The sequence below is a fragment of the Scyliorhinus torazame genome, chromosome 14 (assembly GCF_047496885.1).
Source record: "Scyliorhinus torazame isolate Kashiwa2021f chromosome 14, sScyTor2.1, whole genome shotgun sequence".
Classification (NCBI taxonomy): Eukaryota; Metazoa; Chordata; class Chondrichthyes; order Carcharhiniformes; family Scyliorhinidae; genus Scyliorhinus; species Scyliorhinus torazame.
Window position 1 is genome coordinate 37,484,334 of NC_092720.1, and position 20,935 is coordinate 37,505,268.

The 20,935-nt window shown below is 45.2% G+C and overlaps 1 protein-coding gene across 1 annotated transcript in view; it reads left to right on the forward strand.

The window, feature by feature from the left end:
• Positions 1 to 20,935, forward strand: part of rasa2 (RAS p21 protein activator 2) — a 244,361-nt gene that overhangs the window by 81,956 nt on the left and 141,470 nt on the right. Inside the window, exons 3-4 of the mRNA XM_072473964.1 lie at positions 7,716 to 7,819; positions 12,306 to 12,400. Of these exons, the coding sequence (XP_072330065.1) occupies positions 7,716 to 7,819; positions 12,306 to 12,400 (199 nt within the window). The remainder of the gene's footprint in view (positions 1 to 7,715; positions 7,820 to 12,305; positions 12,401 to 20,935) is intronic.

Genomic DNA, 20,935 nt, shown 5'->3' on the forward strand with positions numbered 1-20,935 from the left:
AGTGAGGGCAAAAATTTGTCAGATGGAGTATAATGTGGGAAAATGTGATATTATCCACTATATCAGGGTGAATAGAAAAGCAGAATATTGTTTAACTGGTGAGACAGCAGAATGCAGAGGGATATAGGTGCCCTAATACATGAATCACAAAATATTAGCATGATGGTACAGCAAGTAATTAGGAGGACAAATTAAACATTGGCCTTTATTACAAGCAGGTTGAAGTAGGGAATTCTTACTAGAACTATATGGGTGATGGTGAGACTGCACCAATGTGTACAATTTTTCGCTCCTTAAAGAAGAATATACTTGCATTGGAAATTCTTGAGAAGGCTTATTAGGCTGATTCCTGAGGTGCAAGGGTTTTCTTTTGAGTGGAGATTGAGCAGATTGGGCATGTACTCATTGGCATTTAGAAAAATGAGAATTGATCCCATTGAAACACACACATTCTGAGGAGCCTTGGCAGGCCTGTGGGGGAGAGGATGTTTTGCCACATGGGGAACGTAGAACTAGGGGCACAATTTAAAAATAAGGGTGGACATGAGGAAGAATTTCTTCTTGGCCTTTAATCTTTGGAATTCTCTCCCCAGAGAGTAGAGGAGGCTGGGTTACTGAATATGTTCATAGGGAAAATTTTAGGAGCCATTATTAAAGATACGTAGGGCACGTAGAAAAATTCAAGGCAGCCAGGCAGCGTCAACATGGCTTTGTGAAATGGAAATCATGTTTAACCAATTTATTAGAGTTCTTTGAAGGAGTCTTGTTGTAGATAAAGGGGAACCAGTGGATGTACTGGATTGCCAGAAGGCATTTGATAAGGTGCCACATCTGGAGTATTGTGTACGGTATTGGTTTCCTTGTTTAAGATGTAAATGCATCTGAAGCAGTTCACAGAAAGTTTACAAAACTAATTCCAGGAATGGGCGGGTTGTTTTGGAAGGAAAGGTTGCAGAGGTTAGGGTTGTATCCACTAGAAGAGTTAGAGGTGACATGATCAAAACCTTTGTTTCTATGGGGTATTGACGACGTGGATGTAGAGAGGATGTTCCCTCTTGTCGGAGAAGATAGAACTAGGGGTCACTGTTTAAAAATAAGGGTCGCTCATTTCAAACAAATTAGAAGAAATGTTTTGAGGGTCGTGAGCCTCTGGGGCTCTCTTCCTCAGGCAGTGGAAGCAGAGTCTTTGAATACTTTTCAGGCAAAGCTAGATAGATTTTTGATTATCAAGTTGGGAAGGACTTCCGGTTGCGGCTATGCGGAGCTAAGTCGCACATTCGGCAGCTCCCGCTAAAAACTGACTTTTGGGCTCTTTTCAGGGCCCTCAACGGCACTTTTTCGACGTTCCCCGGTGTGGGAAGGAGATTGCAATAGTTCCCCGACTTGGACCAGGAGCGGGGCGACTAAAAAAAGTGGTGGTGAATCCAAAGAAGGTGCGAGGGAAGAAGAGCAAAATGGCGGGGACCAGGCAGCATGGATGCAGTGGGCGCAGGAGCAGCAGGAGGTTATCCAGCGCTGTTTCAGGGAGATTAAAGCGGACCTGTTGTAGCCGATGAAGGCTTCTATAGACCAGCTGCTGGAGACCCAGACGGCCCAGGGGGTGGCGATTCGCGGGGTCTGACAAAAGGTCTCCGACAACGAGGACGAGATCTTAGGCCTTGCGGTAAAGGTGGAGGCGCACGAGGCGCTCCACGAGAAATGGCAGGAATGGTTCGAGGAGATGGAGAATCGGTCAAGGCGGAAGAATTTGCTGATTCTGGGCCTCCCGGAGGGGCTGGAGGGGTCGGACGTGGGGGCCTTGGGAGGCCTATGTGGTCACCATGCTAAACTCGCTCATGGGAGCGGGATCCTTCCAGGGACCCCTGGAGCTGGAAGGGGCCCATAGAGTGCTGGCGAGGAGGCCCAAGGCTAACGAGCCACCACGGGCGGTGCTGGTGCGGTTTCATCGGTTTGTTGATCGGGGAGTGCGTGCTCAGGTGGGCCAACAAAGAGAAGAGCAGCATGTGGGAGAACGCGGAGGTTCAGATATACCAGGACTGGAGTGTGGAGGCGGCGAAGAAGAGGGCCGGGTACAATTGGGCGGAGGCGGTGCTGCACAGAAAGGGGGTGCAGTTTGGCATGCTGCAGCCGGCCGACTGTGGGTCACCTACAAGGACCGGCACCATTACTTCGAGTCTCCGGAGGAGGCGTGGGCCTTTGTTCAGGCCGAGAAACTGGACACAAACTGAGGGTCAGGATGGGTGGGCGGGGATTGTTGTTGGGGCGCTATACTTTGAGGGGGGGTTCTTCGCCCTTATTTCTGTTTGGTTTGATGAAGGTAGGTTGGGCACTGTTATGGTTGGGTCTGTCGGGAGGGCTCTTGGAGGGGGGTAAGTAAATGGAGTAGGGATGGATGGCCGGTAGGGGGGATGGGGCCCCGCGGGGGAGGGTTGCTGTTGCTATGGTCCAGGGGGAGCTGGAGCGAGTAGAGGGGGTTGGGACGGGGGTCTGCCGTCGTGGGGAACGGGCCGGGTGTTAGGTGCGGGCATGTGGCTGGCCAAGGAGAGGTTATGGGTAGTCGATGGGGGGTGGGTGGCCCCCCCCGATCCGGCTGATGATCTCGAATGCAAGGGGACTGAACGGGCCTATCAAGCGGGCCCGGGTGTTCGCGCACCTGAAGGGGCTGAAGGCGGATGTGGTCCTGCTCCAGGAGACACACCTGAAGGTGGCAGACCAGGTAAGATTGAGGAAGGGGTAGGTAGGTCAGGTGTTTCACTCTGGGCTGGATGCCAAAAATCGGGGGGGGGGGGGGGGGGGGGGGGGGCGATCTTGGTGGGAAAGAGGGTGTCGCTCGAGGCGTTGAGCATTGTGACAGACAATGGCGGCAGGTACGTAATGGTAAGTGGTAAGCTGCAAGGGGAGAGGGTGGTGCTGGTCAATGTGTATGCCCCGAACTGGGATGATGCGGGTTTTATGCGCTGCATGTTGGGTCGGATCCCGGATTTGGAAGTGGGGGGCCTGATAATGGGGGGGGTACTTTAACACTGTGTTGGATCCGGCACCGGATCGCTCGAGGTCTAGGACGGGTAGGAAGCCGGCGGCGGCTAAGGTGCTGAGTGGGTTTATGGACCAGATGGGAGGGGTGGACCCTTGGAGATTTTCAAGGCCGGGGGCTAGGGAATTTTCATTCTTCTCGCATGTCCATAAGGCTTACTCTCGGATCGACTTCTTTATTATGAGTAGGGCGCTGATGGCGAGAGTAGAGGATACTGAGTACTTGGCGATAGCCATTTCGGATCACGCCCCACATTGGGTAGACCTAGAGCTGGGGAGGAGAGGGACCAGCGCCCATTGTGGCGCTTGGAGGTGGGGTTGTTGGCGGACGAGGAGGTGAGTGAGCGGGTCCGAGGAAACATAGAGAGATACCTGGAGGCCAATGACAACGGGGAGGTCCGAATGGGGATGGTATGGGAGGCGCTGAAGGCGGTGGTTAGGGGAGAGCTGATTTCCATTAGGGCCCACAAGGAGAGGAGAGAGCAGAGTGCGAGGGAGAGGCTGGTGTGGGAGATGGTGAGGGTAGACAGGAGGTATGCGGAGCTGCCGGAAGAGGGACTGCTGAGAAAGAGGAGGCGTAGCCTCCAGGCCGAATTCGACCTGTTGACCACCAGGAAGGCAGGGGTGCAGTGGAGGAAGGCCCAGGGGGCGATTTATGAGTATGAGGAAAAGGCAAGCCGGATGCTGGTGCATCAGCTTCGGAAGCGGGACGCAGCTAGGGAGATTGGGGGAGTTAAGGACAGGGGAGGGAGTGTGGTATGGATTGGGGTTGACATCAATGGGGTCTTCAGGGACTTTTATGAGGAATTGTATCGGTCTGTGCCCCCACGGGAGGAGGGAGGGATGGGCTGCTTTCTGGACCAAGTGAGGTTTCCGAAGGTGAAGGAGGGACTGGTAGCGGGATTGGGTGCCCCGATTGGGCTGGAGGAGCTGGCCAAAGGGATAGGGAGCATGCAGGCGGGGAAGGCACCGGGGCCGGACGGTTTCCCAGTCGAATTCTACAAGAAATATGTGGACCTGTTGGGCCTGTTGCTAGTTAGGACCTTCAATGAGGCAAGGGAGAGTGGGGCTTTGCCCCCGACGATGTCCCAGGCACTGATCTCCTTGATCCTGAAGCGGGACAAGGATCCCCTGCAGTGTGGGTCTTATAGGCCGATTTCATTGTTAAATGTAGATGCCAAGGTGCTGGCGAAGGTCTTAGCCACGAGAATTGAGGATTGTGTGCCGCAGGTGATCCACGAAGACCAGATGGGATTCGTGAAGGGGAGGCAGTTGAACGCAAATGTGTGGAGGCTCCTGAACGTGATTATGATGCAGGCGAGGGAGGGGGAGGCGGAGATAGTGGTGGCGATGGACGCTGAGAAGGCCTTCGATAGGGTGGGGTGGGGGTACTTGTGGGAGGTGCTGAAGAGGTTCGGCTTTGGGGAGGGGTTTGTTAGGTGGGTTGGTTGTTGTTCGAGATCCCGATGGCGAGTGTGGCCACGAACAAGAGGTTTGAGTACTTTTGGTTGCATCGAGGGACGAGGCAGGGGTGTCCCCTGTGTCCCCTGCTCTTCGCACTGGCGATTGAACCCCTGGCTATGGCACTGAGGGAGTCGAGGAACTGGAGCGGGTTGGTGCAGGGCGGGAGGAGCATAGGGTGTCGCTCTATGCAGACGACTTGCTGCTGTATGTGGCGGACCCGGTGAGGAGAATGCCGGAGGTAATGAGGATCCTCGGAGTTCGGGGATTTCTCCGGGTACAAGCTCAACATGGGGAAGAGCGAGCTGTTCGTGGTTCACCCAGGGGATCAGGAGAGGGGGATTGGCGAGCTCCCACTAAAAAGGGTGGAGAGGAGCTTCAGGTACTTGGGGGTGCAGGTGGCCAGGAGCTGGGGGGCCCTGCATAGACTCAATTTCACGAGGCTAATGGAACAAATGGAGGAGGTGTTCAAGAGGTGGGACACGCTGCCGCTGTCCCTGGCGGGTAGAGTGCAGTCAGTTAAGATGACGGTGCTCCAAGGTTTTTGTTCCTGTTCCAGTGCCTCCCCATTTTTATCCCGAGGGCCTTCTTTGGGCAGGTCAACAGGAGCATAACGGGGTTTGTGTGGGCGCGAGGGACTCAGAGTGTGAAAAGAGTGTTCCTGGAGCGGAGTAGGGATTGGGGGGGGGTGGGGGCTGGCGCTGCCCAACCTCTGTGGGTACTACTGGGCCGCCAATGCGGCGAAGGTGCGTAAGTGGGTGATGGTGGGGGAGGAGGCTGCATGGAAGAGGCTGGAGACGGCGTCTTGTGAGGGTACGAGTCTGGAGGCGCTGGCAACAGCGCCGCTGCTGTTCCCTCCAATGAGGTATACCACGAGCCCGGTGGTGGCGGCTACCCTCAAAATCTGGGGCAGTGGAGGTGGCACGGGGGAAGTTGGGGCCTCGGTGTGGACCCCAATACGGGGGAACCACCGGTTTTTCCCAGGGAAAATAGATGGAGGGTTTTCGGGGTGGCACAAGGCACGGATAAGAAGGTTGGGCGACCTGTTTGTGGACGGGAAGTTCGCGAGCCTGGGTGAACTGGAAGAGAAGTATGGACCCCCCCCGAGGAACGCCTTCAGATATTTACAGGTAAGGACGTTTGCCAGGCGGCAAGTGGTGGAAATCCCGTGGCTGCTGCCATGCACAGTACAGGATAGGGTGCTCGGGGGGGGTTGGAGTGAGGAAGATCTCGGAAACTTACCAGGTGATGATGGAGGAGGCCTCGGTGGCGGAGTTGAAAGGTAAGTGGGAGGAGGAGTTAGGAGAGGAGATCGAAATGGGGACGTGAGCAGATGCCCTAGGGAGGGTGAACTCTTCCTTTTCGTGTGCAAGGCTCAGCCTCATACAGTTTAAGGTACTGCACAGGGCACACATGACCGGAACAAGGACGAGCCGGTTCTTTGGGGGTGAGGACAGGTGTGTTAGGTGCTCAGGGAGCCCAGCAAATCACACCCATACGTTCTGGGCATGCCCAGCACTGGAGGAATTTTGGAAGGAGCGTAGCAAGGATGGTGTCGAGGGTGGTAGGATCCAGGGTCAAACCGGGCTGGGGGCTCGCAATATTTGGGGTTGCAGGGGAGCCGCGAGTGCAGGAGGTGAAAGAGGTCGTATTCTGGCCTTTGCATCCCTGATAGCCCGGCGTAGGATTCTTCTTCAGTGGAGGGATGCGAGGCCCCCAAGCGTGGAATCCTGGATCAACGATTTGGCAGGGTTTAAATTGGAGAGGGTGAAGTTCGCCTTAAGGGGATCGGTACAAGGGTTCTTTAGGCGGTGGCAACCATTCTTAGACTTCCTGGCAGAACGATAGCCAATGGTCAGCAGCAGCAACCCGGGGGGTGGGGGTCAACTTTATTTTTGTTTATTTGCCCTGGGGGATCTGAGGGAGTGTATATATTTGCTATGTTTGCTTTGTGTTAAACTCGGGGTGTTAATTTATTATTTATGTATGGGGGGGGGAGGGGGCACGGGGGTTGTTTTAATTTGTTCTGTATTTAATTTTATTGGGTTTCTTTTCCATTCTGTTGATATTTTGAGAGAACCCTCATAAAAATTATTTTTTAAAAAACAAGTTGGTGAAGGTTATTGGGGGGGTAGGCAGGAGGTTGAATTTACAAACAGATCAGCCATAATCTTATTGAATAGCGGAGCAGGCTCAAGAGGCCGAGTGGCTGATTCTACTCCTTTTTTGTATGGTAAGAAGTCTTACAACACCCCCCTTCCATCAATGAGGGAGGAGCTGCGCACCGAAAGCTTGTGATTCGAAACAAACCAGTTGGACTTTAACCTGGTGTTGTAAGACTTCTTACTGTTCCCACCCCAGTCCAACGCCGGCATCTCCACACCTTTTTTTGTATGGTCAGTTGGGTACTGTTTACATACAATTAGGCCCAGACACTCTTCAGAGTTCTGGTACTAACTTTCTAACCCTTGCATTCAAGAGCAGAGTTCATTCATGTGAGCATCATAACGAAAATATCCTTGGTAGAAGGGATTGGTGTGGAATTTGTGTGTTTTGTTTTCACCTCAAAAGCTACACGTTGATGACCATGTATGAGATTTCTTCTGTGATCATTTAAGGGGCAAAGTAACAGGACCTTTGTTACTTTGTTGTAACTACTTGGTTAGATTGAATCCTGGGAGACTGCCACCTGTGACTCTTAGCCTGATGGCAGACTGATGGGTCTGTAAGTCTGATGCCAAATCAGTGAACTGGATTTAGCAGTGTTAACGCCGGAACTTGGTTCATTGTTGCTGGGGTCCTGGTATTCGGTCTAAACAAGGAATTGTACGCCTTGGTTTTTTTATTTAACTTGTCTGTCTGAATGCTAGAAGTCCAAAGATATTAGCTTTGGAAATAACTGATTTGAACCTCAGCAGTATCTATCCTGTGGTATTTTAAATCGATTTAGTTTGGTTGCAATCATGCTTCCAGACCTCTCATTATTAGACAATCGCAATGAGCTGCTCTTGATCTCATTTGCACTCTGCTTTGAAAATGTGCTCCTGAGCTGTGATTATAACTTGGGAAATTATTTAAATGTATTTTGTGTATGGATGCCATGCTGAAGGGATAACATTTTTTGAATATTATGTACATTGTAATGACAATTTTATTTTTAAATGTTTGTTAACTTACCACAATTTATTAACCTATTGTTACAACTTCTGTTTTCTTGGCAGCCCCTTTTATGGTGAAGACTTTTACTTTGAAATCCCGAGACGTTTTCAGTACCTCTCCTTTTATATTTATGATAAGAGTTTTTTTCAGAAGGACGTGCCTTTTGGTAAGTTGCAGTGTAACTATATTTTTAAAATATTTTTATTCTCCTTTTGCACATTTTCTCCCAAATTTACACCCACCAGCAATAAATAATAAGCAGTAACGAATACAATATCAACAACAACAATCCATCCTCCCACCAAACCCCCAAACAACAGCCCGCATGTTATCTAATTCTTGAAAGTGCATAATGAATAATGGCCATCAATTGTAGAACCCCTCCATCCTTCCCCTCAGTTCAAACATAACCTTCTCAAGAGTCGAGAATTCCAACAGGTCCCCCGCCACGCCAGGGCACAGGGTGGAGAGGTTGCTCTCCATCCCAACAGGATCCGCCTTCGGGCGATCAACGGGGCTACAACATCTGCCTCTGCACCAGTTTCCAACCCCGACTGCTCCGACACTCCGAATATGGCCTCCCGAGGGCCCAGGTCCAGTTTCACGTGCACCACTTTAGAGATTATCCTAAAAAATACCTTGCAGTAATCCTCCAGCTTTGGACAGGACCAAAACATATGAACATGATTTGTGCCCCCCCCCCCCCCCCCCCCCCCCCTCCCTGCATCGTTGTTGCAGTGTAACTTTAATCCATGCGCCACATGCGATTGAATCTCTCCACTATTTTATTGCATATAAAGGGACAGTTGAATGGTTGTGTTATCTCCCTGAGCCTATCCTCCAAGCTTCGATGCATAAAGAATTGTTTATGGATCCCTTCTCATTGCCCTTTTGATAATTGATGGGGTAAGGCAAGTAGATAAGAAATTGCAAGTCATAATGCCCATGAATTCAAATTGAATTTCCTGTGATCTTTGAATAATTATTTTTAAAGAAAGATGTAAGTCTAATATCTTGACTTTTAGAAAATGTATCATGATACATATACTTATAATTATCATTTAACAAAGATCATTCTGTAGATAGTTTGCTTTAATATCTGTGGAAGTGGAATGGAAATTGCGGAGGCACTGGCTATAATTTTCTAGTCTTTGACTCAACGGTGGTGCCAGAAGACTGGAGAATAGTAAATGTTGCACCTTTGTTCAAGGAAATGTTTAATAATAAGCCCAGCAACTCAGGCCAGTTATTTTAACCTCTGTGATAGAGAAAGTTTTAAAAAAGATCATTTGGGACAAAATTATTAGTTGCTTGGGCAAATGCAGGTTAATTGGGGAAAGCCAGCACAAATTTGTTAAAGGCAAATCATGTTTAATTAATTTGTTTGAGTTTTTTGATGAGCTAGCAGAGGGTTGATGTATTATTGTTGATGTGGTGAACATGGACTTCCAAAAGACATTTGATGAATGCAGCACATCGGATTGTGAGGAAAAATTGGATTTCATGGAATAAAAGGGACAGTAGCAACATGAATACAAAATTGGCCAAGTGATAGGAAACCATGAGTGGTTGTGAATGGTTCTTTTATGAACTCTGGGGAAGTTTATAGTGAAGTTCCCCAGGGGTCTTCCTGATTTTTATTCGTGGCCTAGACGATAGTGTCGAACTTCTAAAAGACCGAGAAAGGTTGGTGAAATGGGTGGCCACGTGGCAGATTAAATTGAATGCAGAACAATGTGGAATAATTCATTTTGGTATGCAGAACATAGAGACACAACATAAAATTAAGGGTACAATTCGAAAAGGGGTACAGGGGCAGAGGGACCTGGTTGTATCTGTGCATACATCATTGAAGGTGGCAGAACAGGTTGAGAGAGCAATTCAACAAGCATGTAAATAAGTAAATAATCTTTATTGTCACAAGTAGGCTTACATTACCACGGTAATGAAGTTACTGTGAAAAGCCCCTAGTTGCCACATTCCGGCGCCTGTTCGGGTACACGGAGGGAGAATTCCGAATTCTCAGCTGGTACGGGAATTGAACCCGCGCTGCTGGCCTTGTTCTGCATCGCACACCAGCTGTCTAGCCCACTGAGCTAAACCAGCTGGGGTATCCTGGGCTTTATCAATAGGAGCATGGAGTAAGTTCCTCTGTCTAAAACATTGGTACGGCCTCAACTGTGGAATATTGCATCCAGCTCTGGGTACCGCACATTAGGATAGATGTGAAGGCATTAAAAGATGCAGAAGGGGCAGCACGGTGGCACAGTGGTTCGCACTGCAGCCTCACGGCGCCGAGGTCCCAGGTTCGATCCCGGCTCTGGGTCACTATCTGTGAGTAGTTTGCACATTCTCTCTGTGTTTGTGTGGGTTTCGCCCCCCCACAACCCAAAGATGTGCAGGCTAGGTGGATCGGCCATGCTAAATTGCCCCTTAATTGGAAAAAATGAATTGGGTACTCTAAATTTTTTTTTTTAAAAGAAGAAACAAAATGCAGAAAATATTTCGAGAATGATTTCAGGGATTAGGGACATCAATTATGTAGATAGATTGGAAAAGTTGGGATTGTTTACCTTGGAGAAGAAATGGTTGAGAGGAGAGTTGAGGAGATTTGATAGAGCTATTCACAATCAAAATACTCCCTACAGAGTATGTAGGGAGAAACTGTTCCCATTGGTGGTAGGGTATAGTGTCAGAGGGCACAGATTTGCCAAAAGAAGCAATAGAGACATCTAAAACTTTTCCACGCAGTGAGTGGTTAGGACCTTGAATGCACGACCAGTGGTGGTACATTGAATTGGGTCTTTCAAAGGGAATTGGATCAATACTTGAAAAATCAAATTTGCAGGGCAAAGAGGACCAACACAGACTTGACTGGCCGAATACGTATCTTCCTGCTTCTGTGCTATAACCATTTTGTGATTGATTGTGGGCAAGTTGAGTTAAATGTCACGTATATAACTTATGCTGCAAACAAAGCTGTGAAATCAAGCAGAGATGGGGTGAATGCAGAAGAATTGTGATTAAATATAAATAAAGCTGCTTATGTAAATTATTTTGGATAATGAAAATCATCAATATTTTAGTTTAAAGCAGTTTTACTCTTTTCAATCAGATTGATGGTTATTCATGTGTTACAGCTGAGCAAATCAGAAAAAAATGTAGCCTCAGTAACTCCCCTTTCACTTCTGACCAAAACACTACAGACGGAATTTTCCTTTTTTTTGATTAAGTGTCAACTCGGGCGGGAAAAGCATTCTGCTGCCCGCCGGTTCCATTGCTGGCTTTTCCCGCCATATATTTTGACACTTGTCAAATCCTGGAGGTGGGTCCCACGATGTCACGCCGTGCGCTCAGTCAGAACCCGCCCTGCAGCAACGTTGGTCTTCAAATGATCGGGACGCCATTTTTAAAGGGCGCCCTTATCTAAACCTAATAAAAACAAGAAAAAAGCCCCCCCCCCCCGGCACTGCCCATGAATATATAAATGAAACAATTTTTCAGTAGGGAGATGCTGATTGGCATCTTTGCTCAAGATATCTTCCCTGAAAGTTCTTGGTTTATTGGGGAAGGGGGTGACTAGCGGTGATTGGAACCGTGTGAAGTTGGAGAGAAATATTACACTCACTTCATGAAGTATCAAATTTAAAGGTAGAATGGGAAAGTGGAGTTAAGGCAGAAGACTAGCGTTAATATTCAACGAAGGAGACAGACTGCAGATATTGGGAAAAATCTAAAATTTAAACAGAAGTGCTGAAAATACTCTGCAGATCTGTCGCATTAGTGGAGTGTGTTAGTGGAGTGTGTATGTTTCAGGTCAACGACCTTTTATTAGATTCAAATTCAATGAACTTTCATCCTTGAATCCAGTGAAAGACCATCGGCCTGAAATGTTAACACACTCACGGTGGATGCTGCCAGGGGTTTCCTGATGTCATTTATTAAATTAAGGGATTGCTGGCATAAGGCTGAAGTATCTTTCACCTCTCGTACTTCAGCTTTGTGAACAGCAATCGTAGGTCACAGTGGTGATTGGTTGGTGTGGTGGGATTTCAGTGATTGAAAACAGCAGGGAAGTCTGAAAGAAATTGACGACAGGTTGACTCACTTTGAGGTTGTGAATAGCTGTTTGAGTTGCCCAAACTAGCTGGCATGCGTACTATATTTTAAGCGACACGTTTGTAATTGATGTCAATGTTAGCAGCAATATCATTTTGCCAAATGGCACTGATCATGTGCCAATTGGCAAATGATGTGTGGCTAGTGGGATAGTGGGGATGGCAGAACTGGTAAGGACTGCATTGATCCAGACACCAAAAGTAGCACTCCCCTCTTCAATTAGTAAGTAGAATATTTAACATTTGCCCGATGTAGTCAAACAGCGAGATCTTGTTTTAATACTCAATTCAAACGAAAGTACCCTTGAACAATGTGGCACTCTTTCAGTACTACCCTAGAATATCAATGGAGTATGTACTTAAATTCTGGAATAGAACTTAAACTCAGAGCTATCTTGATTGTCGATCGGTGTAACAAAATAAATCAAGCTGAGGAACTTTTAAAATTTGTTTGCTAAAATCTAGTTGAATTTTCATTTGATAACACTCATCAATGTTGGTGTCTGAACACTCTTGTAACTCATTTTCTTTCAGGTAAAGTATCAATCCGAAAGGAAGACCTGTGCAAGTACACCTGTAAGGACAGCTGGTTTACATTGCAACTTGTTGATGCTAACTCTGAAGTTCAGGTAAATTAACTAGCCTTTCCCCTATATATGAAAGAAAGAGACTTTCCTTTTGTTGATTCGGACAGTAGAACTACACAACTTGCTTTTTGGACCTTGTCTAAATATTAGTTCTTTAGATACAACCTGGATTGTGATTGTAAAGGTAAAGTCACCATAGTCCCAGATCACCAAAGGCTGCTTTGCCGTTTTGAGGGGGGGAAGGGCTGACTGGTGGTAATTTAAACTGAGGGTCACCACACCTCTGGCGAGGGGCAAGGTTGAGAAGGCGGGCTTCATGAACAGCTGCAGCCTCAGCTGGTACATGAACCTGCGCTGCTGGCCTTGCTCTGCGTCACGAACTAGATGTCTAGCCAAGTTTTCTAAACTGATCCCCTATTGTAATTTGAGCAAGCTATCTCATCATGATTGACATTGCACCTGACCGTGATTCTTTCCTAATCCAAAGGCTAAAATTCTGTAATCGAAACAGAAAATGTTGAGTTACCAAGAGTTGTGTACTTTGCCTGCTGAAAGGATTCACTTCATAGTGATTTATCCTGCTGACTTTTCTATCCCTACCCTGCAACTTGGACATCAAAGACAATTTATTGCTTGATATTTTAGTGTTGTGCTGAAAATGAAATAAGTCGTAATAGTCCCCGATGACCTTGGGTTGTCTCCCCCTTTGTTTGAGAGAGAGCTGACTGATCATACCTCAGGTGAGGGGCAAGGTTGAAAAAGCATGGATAACTTCAGCTGGTATGGGAATTGAACCCACACTGTTAAAGTTACACCGCATCACAAATCAGCCAACTGAGCTAACGTAAATGTCAGCTTCAGAGTGCAAACTTGCACTGCCTATCAACCAAAACTTGACCGTGGGCCTAATATATCTCAGAGCGCTTCATCACGGGGCAAACAGTGAACTCCAGCTGTTGGGATTAAACACTGGAAATTCGGTGAATGTTTTTTTAAGAAAATATTTTATTGAGGCATTTATCATTTTAACAATTTTAAACATCAAATTTCAATAAAAACAAAACCACAATAGTATACACAACAAACCCGAGCCAACATGGCTTACACAAACAGTGCCACCTTCCCCAATCACCCCCCCCCCCCCCCCCCTGCTGACAGCTTAATGTTTCTCAAAGCAATCGATGAACGGCTGCCACCTCCAAGCAAACCTCTGCGACGAACCCCTCAAGGCAAATTTAATTTTTTTGAGTCTAAGAAACCCCACCATGTCGCTAACCCACACCCCCCGACTTCGGGGGCTCCGAGTTCCTCCACCCTAGTAAGATCCATCTCCGGGCCACCAGGGAGGCAAAGGCCAGGTCGTCAGCCTCTCTCACTCCCTGTGCTCCTGGGTGGAAATTAGGTGAATTAAGCATCATGCACCCCACATCTCTGAATGGCAAAGCAATCAAACGTAACAGATTAGATAACCAAGGCTGACAGCTGCATGTTTCAAGCAAGTAATGTTAAACAAAAGCAAAAACAAATCCTTTTAAAGAAATATATACAACTTGAAATGTTTTGTATGCAAGTGCATTCTGTTCATTGCAACAACCTGTACTTACCAAGAATATACAGAAACTGAACTCTAGTACTCAGGAAAGCTTTCCAGATTATCTGCAGCAAGCTACCGGCGACAGAATTGCCCACCAAAAATCAAAGCAAAGACGAGAGTGACTGTGGTGCTTGCACCCTGCGATTGTTTTAATGGGAAAATGTTGATTTTGTCCATGTGTATCTGGATAGCTCTTAAAAATTGCTTTTTTTGATGCTCAAATATACTATCAAAATGTTTCGGCTATAATTATGAATACAAGATTGGTTAGTACAAAAAAATCGCTCCCCCACTGACTGGAACGTAAATTCTCCCGTTCCCATATATTACCCATTAATCTCTCAGCAAAAGTGGACTGTTTCTCCATGATGTGTAACAAAGGAGAGCCCCTCTTTCTCTAGCTAATTCACTTCCTCCTTCAATCTAAGACAGAAGAAGGTTCATGAGCCTGGGGACAGCACCTTTTTCCACCATCTTGATTTGAGATGGCAAACTGCTCAGTTATGAAAAAAGCTGATAATTTGAATTCTGAGCTCTTTTTTTGATTATAACAATAAAAAAGTATACCCTGTACATCTCCTATTACAGATGGAGGTAAACGTTTACAGTATGAACTCTTTGAAAGCTCCTAGTTGATGACTTGGATTTTGAGAGTACCACTTTAACCAAATAGAGTTTTCTCCTAACCTGTCTGAACGCCTGTATTTATTCTTCTATGCAATTGCCATTCCTCCTAATTGGGTTTGCAAGTAAACTTGGCTGTCAGTTCTCTAAAGGGAGAATTGAGTTTATGAAGTAGTATCCATTCTAATTTAATGAGGTTTATTGCATTTCTTTGAGCTTGGATTTATTTTGGGGAATTGGAGATAAACAACACGCTTAAATAGTGTTAGAAACTGTTAAGTTGTGGCTGGTGATACAACAGTGTAAAGTCAGGGATTCCCAAATTGTGGACCACACCCCCAGTGGAGATGTGGAATGAGAAATTTGGGTTGCGAGCTTTGAGGCAGCAAAGGCAGATATGAGACAGAGGATTTAACAGTCTTGGGATTGGCTGCAAGACCACTTAAAATGTGCATTTTCTTTGGCTATGTTTGTGGCCTAATCCAGTGAGTTGAGACCCAATCACTGGCACCAACAGAACCTGCAAAATGACACGGTATCTTAGTTGTTCTCTGTGCCTGTATCTCTGCTGCTTGAACCCTCTCCCCACTCAACCCTTCATACCCTTTCCACCAATTTTTACTCTGGTTGCACCAAGTGTGAGATTGAAAATGGACTCGCAAAGATGTTTGGGAAGCCCTCGTGTAAGTTCTGACAGAATGAACAGTGTTCCAGTCAAAGTCCCGTGATCTATTTTCCCACCCATACTGAAAAATTGGGGTTTCCTTATGAGTCATCTAGCTCCTGTCTATTTACTTTAATTCTTTTGAAGTGTTGCTTTTTTCGACTTCTGAAGTCAGTTTGAGGTGCTTCGAATACCATTGAACTGTTTGCATCGCAGTCTCACACAGCATAATGCTTTAGATTTCTACTTCAAAGAACTGCATCCCTACGAGTTTCGTGCCTTCTGTGGATTTTGCTTCTAATTGAGTAATATGAGCCAGCAGACCACACAGAAGCAATAACATCACTACTGATGGAATCTTCAAAGATTCACATTTTTGTGTCTTGAAGTTCCAGTTCTTTTTCTCCATGGCCAATCAGACAATAACAAAATGCAGTTTCACTCTGATCCAAGTTCACATTTGATGATAACAAAAGCCCTGCAACAGAGATGCTGAATTGAAGAATCTGCATTTTAGTTTTACTATTAAATAGTGTTGAGTAAAACTTGATTAATGCTTTGTGTACATGTCAAAGTAATATATCCTGTTACTTTTTGTTAATGAAAAAATTAGGTAAATTCTTAGATTGTCCACATCCTGTTTTTCACCTGACACCTCTATTTCTGCCAATTTGTGGTTTCAGTGTTTACAGCTATATATTGTGCATAAGAAAATGATGTACAATTTTTCCTTCTATTGCGATTATTTTGTAGCTTTCATGCAGACATAAAATTCAATTAAAGTGGTTTGGGTTGAAAACAGCCACTTCCCAAGCCATACAAGCAAATCTTGTCTTTCATAACGGGCAAATATAGCATAAGCATTTTGTCGCTGTAATTTGTTGAACAACTGAAGCAACTCTAAGTCAGGATCAATTCAGTGAAAAATGATTTGTGATCATGGTGCTAGTCTGTGCAACTTCAAGATGAGGCAAAATCGGAGTAAAGAATATTTATTTAACCAGTATATGTCATATGAGGAGCGTTGAAGACTCTGGGTCTGTACTGTATGGAGTTTAGAGGGATATGGGGGAATCTCATTGGAACTTACAGAATAGTGAGAGGCCTAGCTAGTGAATGTGGAGAGGATATTTCCACTAGTAGGAGAAATTAGAACCCGAGGGCACAGCCTCAGGTTGAAGGGACGATCCTTTAAAACTGAGATGAGGAGGAATTTCTTCAGCCAGAGGGTGATAAATCTTGGAACTCATTGCTGCAGAAGGTGTGGAGTCCAAGTCACTGAGTGTCTTTAAGACAGAGATAGATAGGTTCTTGATTATAGATAGGTTCTTGATTATTAAGGGGATCAAGGGTTATGGGGAGACGGCAGGGAAATGGGGATGAGAAGCATATCAGCCATGAATGAATGGTAGAGCAGACTCAATGGGCCAAATGGTTTAATTCTGCTCTTGTGTCTTATGATCCTATATGTTGTATAGTATTGATCAGTTTGTTTTCAATTAACCATGTAATAGAATACTTAAATGAATGCTGTTACTGAATCCTAGTTGATTGCTATTTGTCCTCATTGTAGTGTTTATGCCATAGTTTTCAGGCACCTTTCTGAAAAAGCATTTATAAAATCCAATCCAATGTTACTGCAGTTATATGTACAATAAGCAAGTTAAAGACTATGTTTGGCTCCAGTTATTTTGAATGTAATTATAATAGGAAACCATGCTTTCGAGCTGAAATTTAGAAACTTAAAAACCATTGCTTGTTTTCTTCATGCTAAATTCAGTGATCTTTTGCATCTTGGAATTGATTTTAATGAACAAAACTTATTGTCCATACTGCTCAGAGCCTGATTGAATTCATGAACAACTATTAAATCATTACTGTGCCTGACTGTTCCAGGCCCAAGGAAATGAGGAGCTACCTTTTTAAGGCATGCTGCTTTGCTGAAATCAGAATCAGATGGTGCTGTACTCACTTGGCAGAGGAGTATGCATAAATGGACAGGCCCAGCCTCCACAGGGAATGTATTATCCAAGCTTTTCAATGAGTTTTGTAGTTTTATGCAGTATAAGTTTAAACTTCAGTACAAGGGTCAACTGTAGTGCAACATTAGTATCCGTTGTAGCTGTACTTTGACCACACACTATGCTCCACCTATATCAGACACTTCAGTTCATCCTGTTGCTCAAATTAAGTTATCATATTGTTCCGATTGTCGCATTTAAAATAGCAGGCTGCTGTACTGTAGCTGCTACTCTCAACTGATCATCTTTGATTCCACAGTAATATCAGAATAAATTGGAAAGCTACCTATAACAGACTAAATTCCGTTGCATCCGGTTATTATAAGGGACCTGAACTGTTCCTATGACCAAGGTGCCAGTTACCACAGTTGAAAAAAGCCATTTGACTATCATAGGTCATGTATCCAAAACAAATCTTGTACTTCTTCTGCCTCTTATCCCCAGCAGACCATCCAATAAGCTATGGAATGAACTTCAGGCATTTGCCTACATTATTTCTCCATTTGTAGCTAATGTACTGATTGCGCCTAGTGTTAGCAAATCTTTATGTCCTAAATTTGCCCTTTGACAGTTTGAAATTGGACTCGTGTTCTAATGCCTCAAGGAGAGAACTTGTATCATATTTTTCATGACCACGGGATATTCAAAGCAGTTCAGTTACTTATTCTTTCATGGGGTGTGCTGGCTAGGTTAGCATTTATTGCCCATCCCTAATTACCCTTGAGAAGGTGGTGATGTGCCCCCTCTTGAACCGCTGCAATCCATGTGATGTAGGTACATCCATGGTGTTAGCAAAAAAAGTTCCAGGATTTTGATCCAGTGCCAGAGAAGGAATGGCGATATATTTCAAGTCAGAATGGTGTGTGACGTAGAGGCGATCTTGCAGCTAGTAGTCCCATGCATCTGCTGCCCTAGTCCGAGGTGGCATAGGTGCAGGTTGGAAGGTACCATTGAAGGAGCCATGTCGAGTTGCTGCAGTGCACCTTGTAGATGGTACACACTACAACCACTGTCGGCACTATGTAGCAGAGGGTGGAGTCATGTTGTCTTGAGGCTGCGTTCGAAAGAGATGCAGGCAGAGAGCACGAAGAAATTAAATGGCTGTGATTGCCTAATACACAATATAAGTAGTTTTATGATGCCTGATGGGGAGGAATCTCTGAAGACGTCCAAATTAGAAACCAGATGCCCAGGTGCAATCTTCTATTTGAGGTTTGTCGAAACTTGGCAAAATGTGATAAATGCAGCTATGTATATGTAGTTGTAATAAAATAAGTTAGTGGCAACTTCTTAACTTCAAAACATGTTAAAAATAAGTGTGACGAGAAGCTGAGGGACCGATCATCTAAGTTTTAAATTTTTTTTTAGAGTACCCAATTGTTTTTCTTCCAATTAAGGGGCAATTTAGCGTGGCCAATCCAGCTAACCTGCACATCTTTGGGTTGTGGGGGTGAAACTCATGCAGACATGGGGGGAATGTGCAAACGCCACACGGACAATGACCCAGGGCTGGGATTCGAACCCGGGTCCTCGGCGCCGTAGTCCCAGTGCTAACCACTGTGCCACCGTGCTGCCCTCTCGATCATCTAAGTTGATTAAAATTATGCTCATGGTTTAGAGAGACTTTTTAATACTGATTTAGGGAAAAAATTAATTGGCCGATTGTGTAGATGCACGGTATGAACAAGGGTGAATTTCCACAGAACATGTGAACCAGAACCAGTTATTATTGTGGACTGTCTGAATTAAGCATTTTATTTTAGGTCCACACAAGTTGATTCTTATCAATGCTGCCTGTCTGTTTTCCATCACCTCCCCCACTCTGTTAATGCTTGATTGATTATATTGTTAAAGATACACAGGTGATGGGACATTGTTTGATTAAGGCCTGAGAGCACATAAAACAGTATCTTAAGTTTCCTTACGATTTTTTGTTTTTGTTTATGGCAGTTTATATTTGGGACTGCCCTATTATTTATTCCCTCAATTAATTTGATCTTGTTTACTTGCTTCTTTGTTATGCAAAATAGTTGGAGGCAGAAATCTATAATGCTGCATCCTTTGAATAAACCTAATGTTACGAATGGGAGGAGAGCTAAACAGAAGCCCCAATTTCTTTTCCCTCTTTTACTGTCTGTAATCATTGTGATTTTGAAAAAGAGAGATGTGTGTGCTTCTCTTGGTGCCCTTGAGTATGTAGTCTGATTAAATAAGATTATTTATTCACGCATTTATCCTGCAAGTTTAAACACCATGCATCCACACACAAAGATACAGTTAAAGGAGATAGTATAATATTATAAGTTGTAAACCGGAAGACTAGTTCATAGTTGACATGCCTGGCTCATTGTAGAACAGCAGTCAAAATGGATCCAATAAAAGAGTCTTGTTTCACTCTTGAATTGTAGCTCATGTAGGTCCAAACTGTTGAAGTCTGATATCATGATTATTGCAGAATTCTCTTGTAGAAATTAATATTCAGCAGGTCACCGGTCACCAAGTTAGGCATTTGTGGTTTCGTACCAGAAGGTCCAATTTCTTTATGGAAGGACTTGGAGTAATAGAATCAGGCTGAGATGCTCTTTTAAAATGTATAGTCCCCATGTTCTTAAAGGCAAAGATCATAGAATCATAGAATTTACAGTGCAGAAGGAGGCCCTTTGGCCCATCGAGTCTACACCGGCCCTTGGAAAGAGCACCCCACTTAAGCCTATCCCATCTCCGTAACCCAGTAACCCCACCTAACCTTTTTTGGACACTAAGGGCAATTTATCACGGCCAATCCACCTAACCTGCAGATCTTTGGACTGTGGGAGGAAACCGAGCACCCGGAGGAAACCCACGCAGATACGGGGAGAACATGCAGACTCCGCACAGACAGTGACCCAAGCCAGGAATCGAACCAGGGACACTGGAGCTGTGAAGCAACTGTGCTAACCACTGTGCTACAGTGCTGCCCTGAAAGATGACATGTCACTGTTTTCTGTAGACTACCAGTTTTGAATGAACAAAAGTACAGCCCAAAAAACATGGCTGCCTCACCATGTGAAAGGAGGCTTGAGACCATTCACTGTCTGTTCCTTTAAAGGCCCATTCAGACCAGGAATGCAGTTCTAAATGGTTTCAGCATATGAATGGTAACGCTTTTCAGTCTGAAGTAGGTCCCAGTGTCTTTATAAGATGGTGTGACATGCCTCTACTGGCATAACACGAACAAGGAAAATATCTCTCGTTTCACACTACAACATTTGGCTTGGATCGATTAAAATCTTCCTGTGAAATCCAGAAATTGGTCAACCTTTTAGGTTTTTGCTGCAACATTCAAGTGGAGAATCTGCCCATTTTAGTCAGGAAATGGTCATCTGGATAAGGAGTGGGACTCCTGCTGCATGGTTCTAACCACAATATGTTCCGTGTACGTGGTTTCCTAAACCACCATCTGATTATAGTCAAATAATTTCATTTTATAGTATATGCAAGAGTTGTCAAATATACTAAAGTAAAGCTATCATTTGACTACTATACTCTGTTAAATCAGCTATTCTACTTCAGAGGCAAAGGCGGCATGATGGCACAGTGGTTAGCACTGCTGCCTCACGGCACTGAGGACCCTGGTTCGCTCCCGGCCCCGGGTCACTGTCCGTGTGGAGTTTGCACATTCTCCCTGTGTTTGC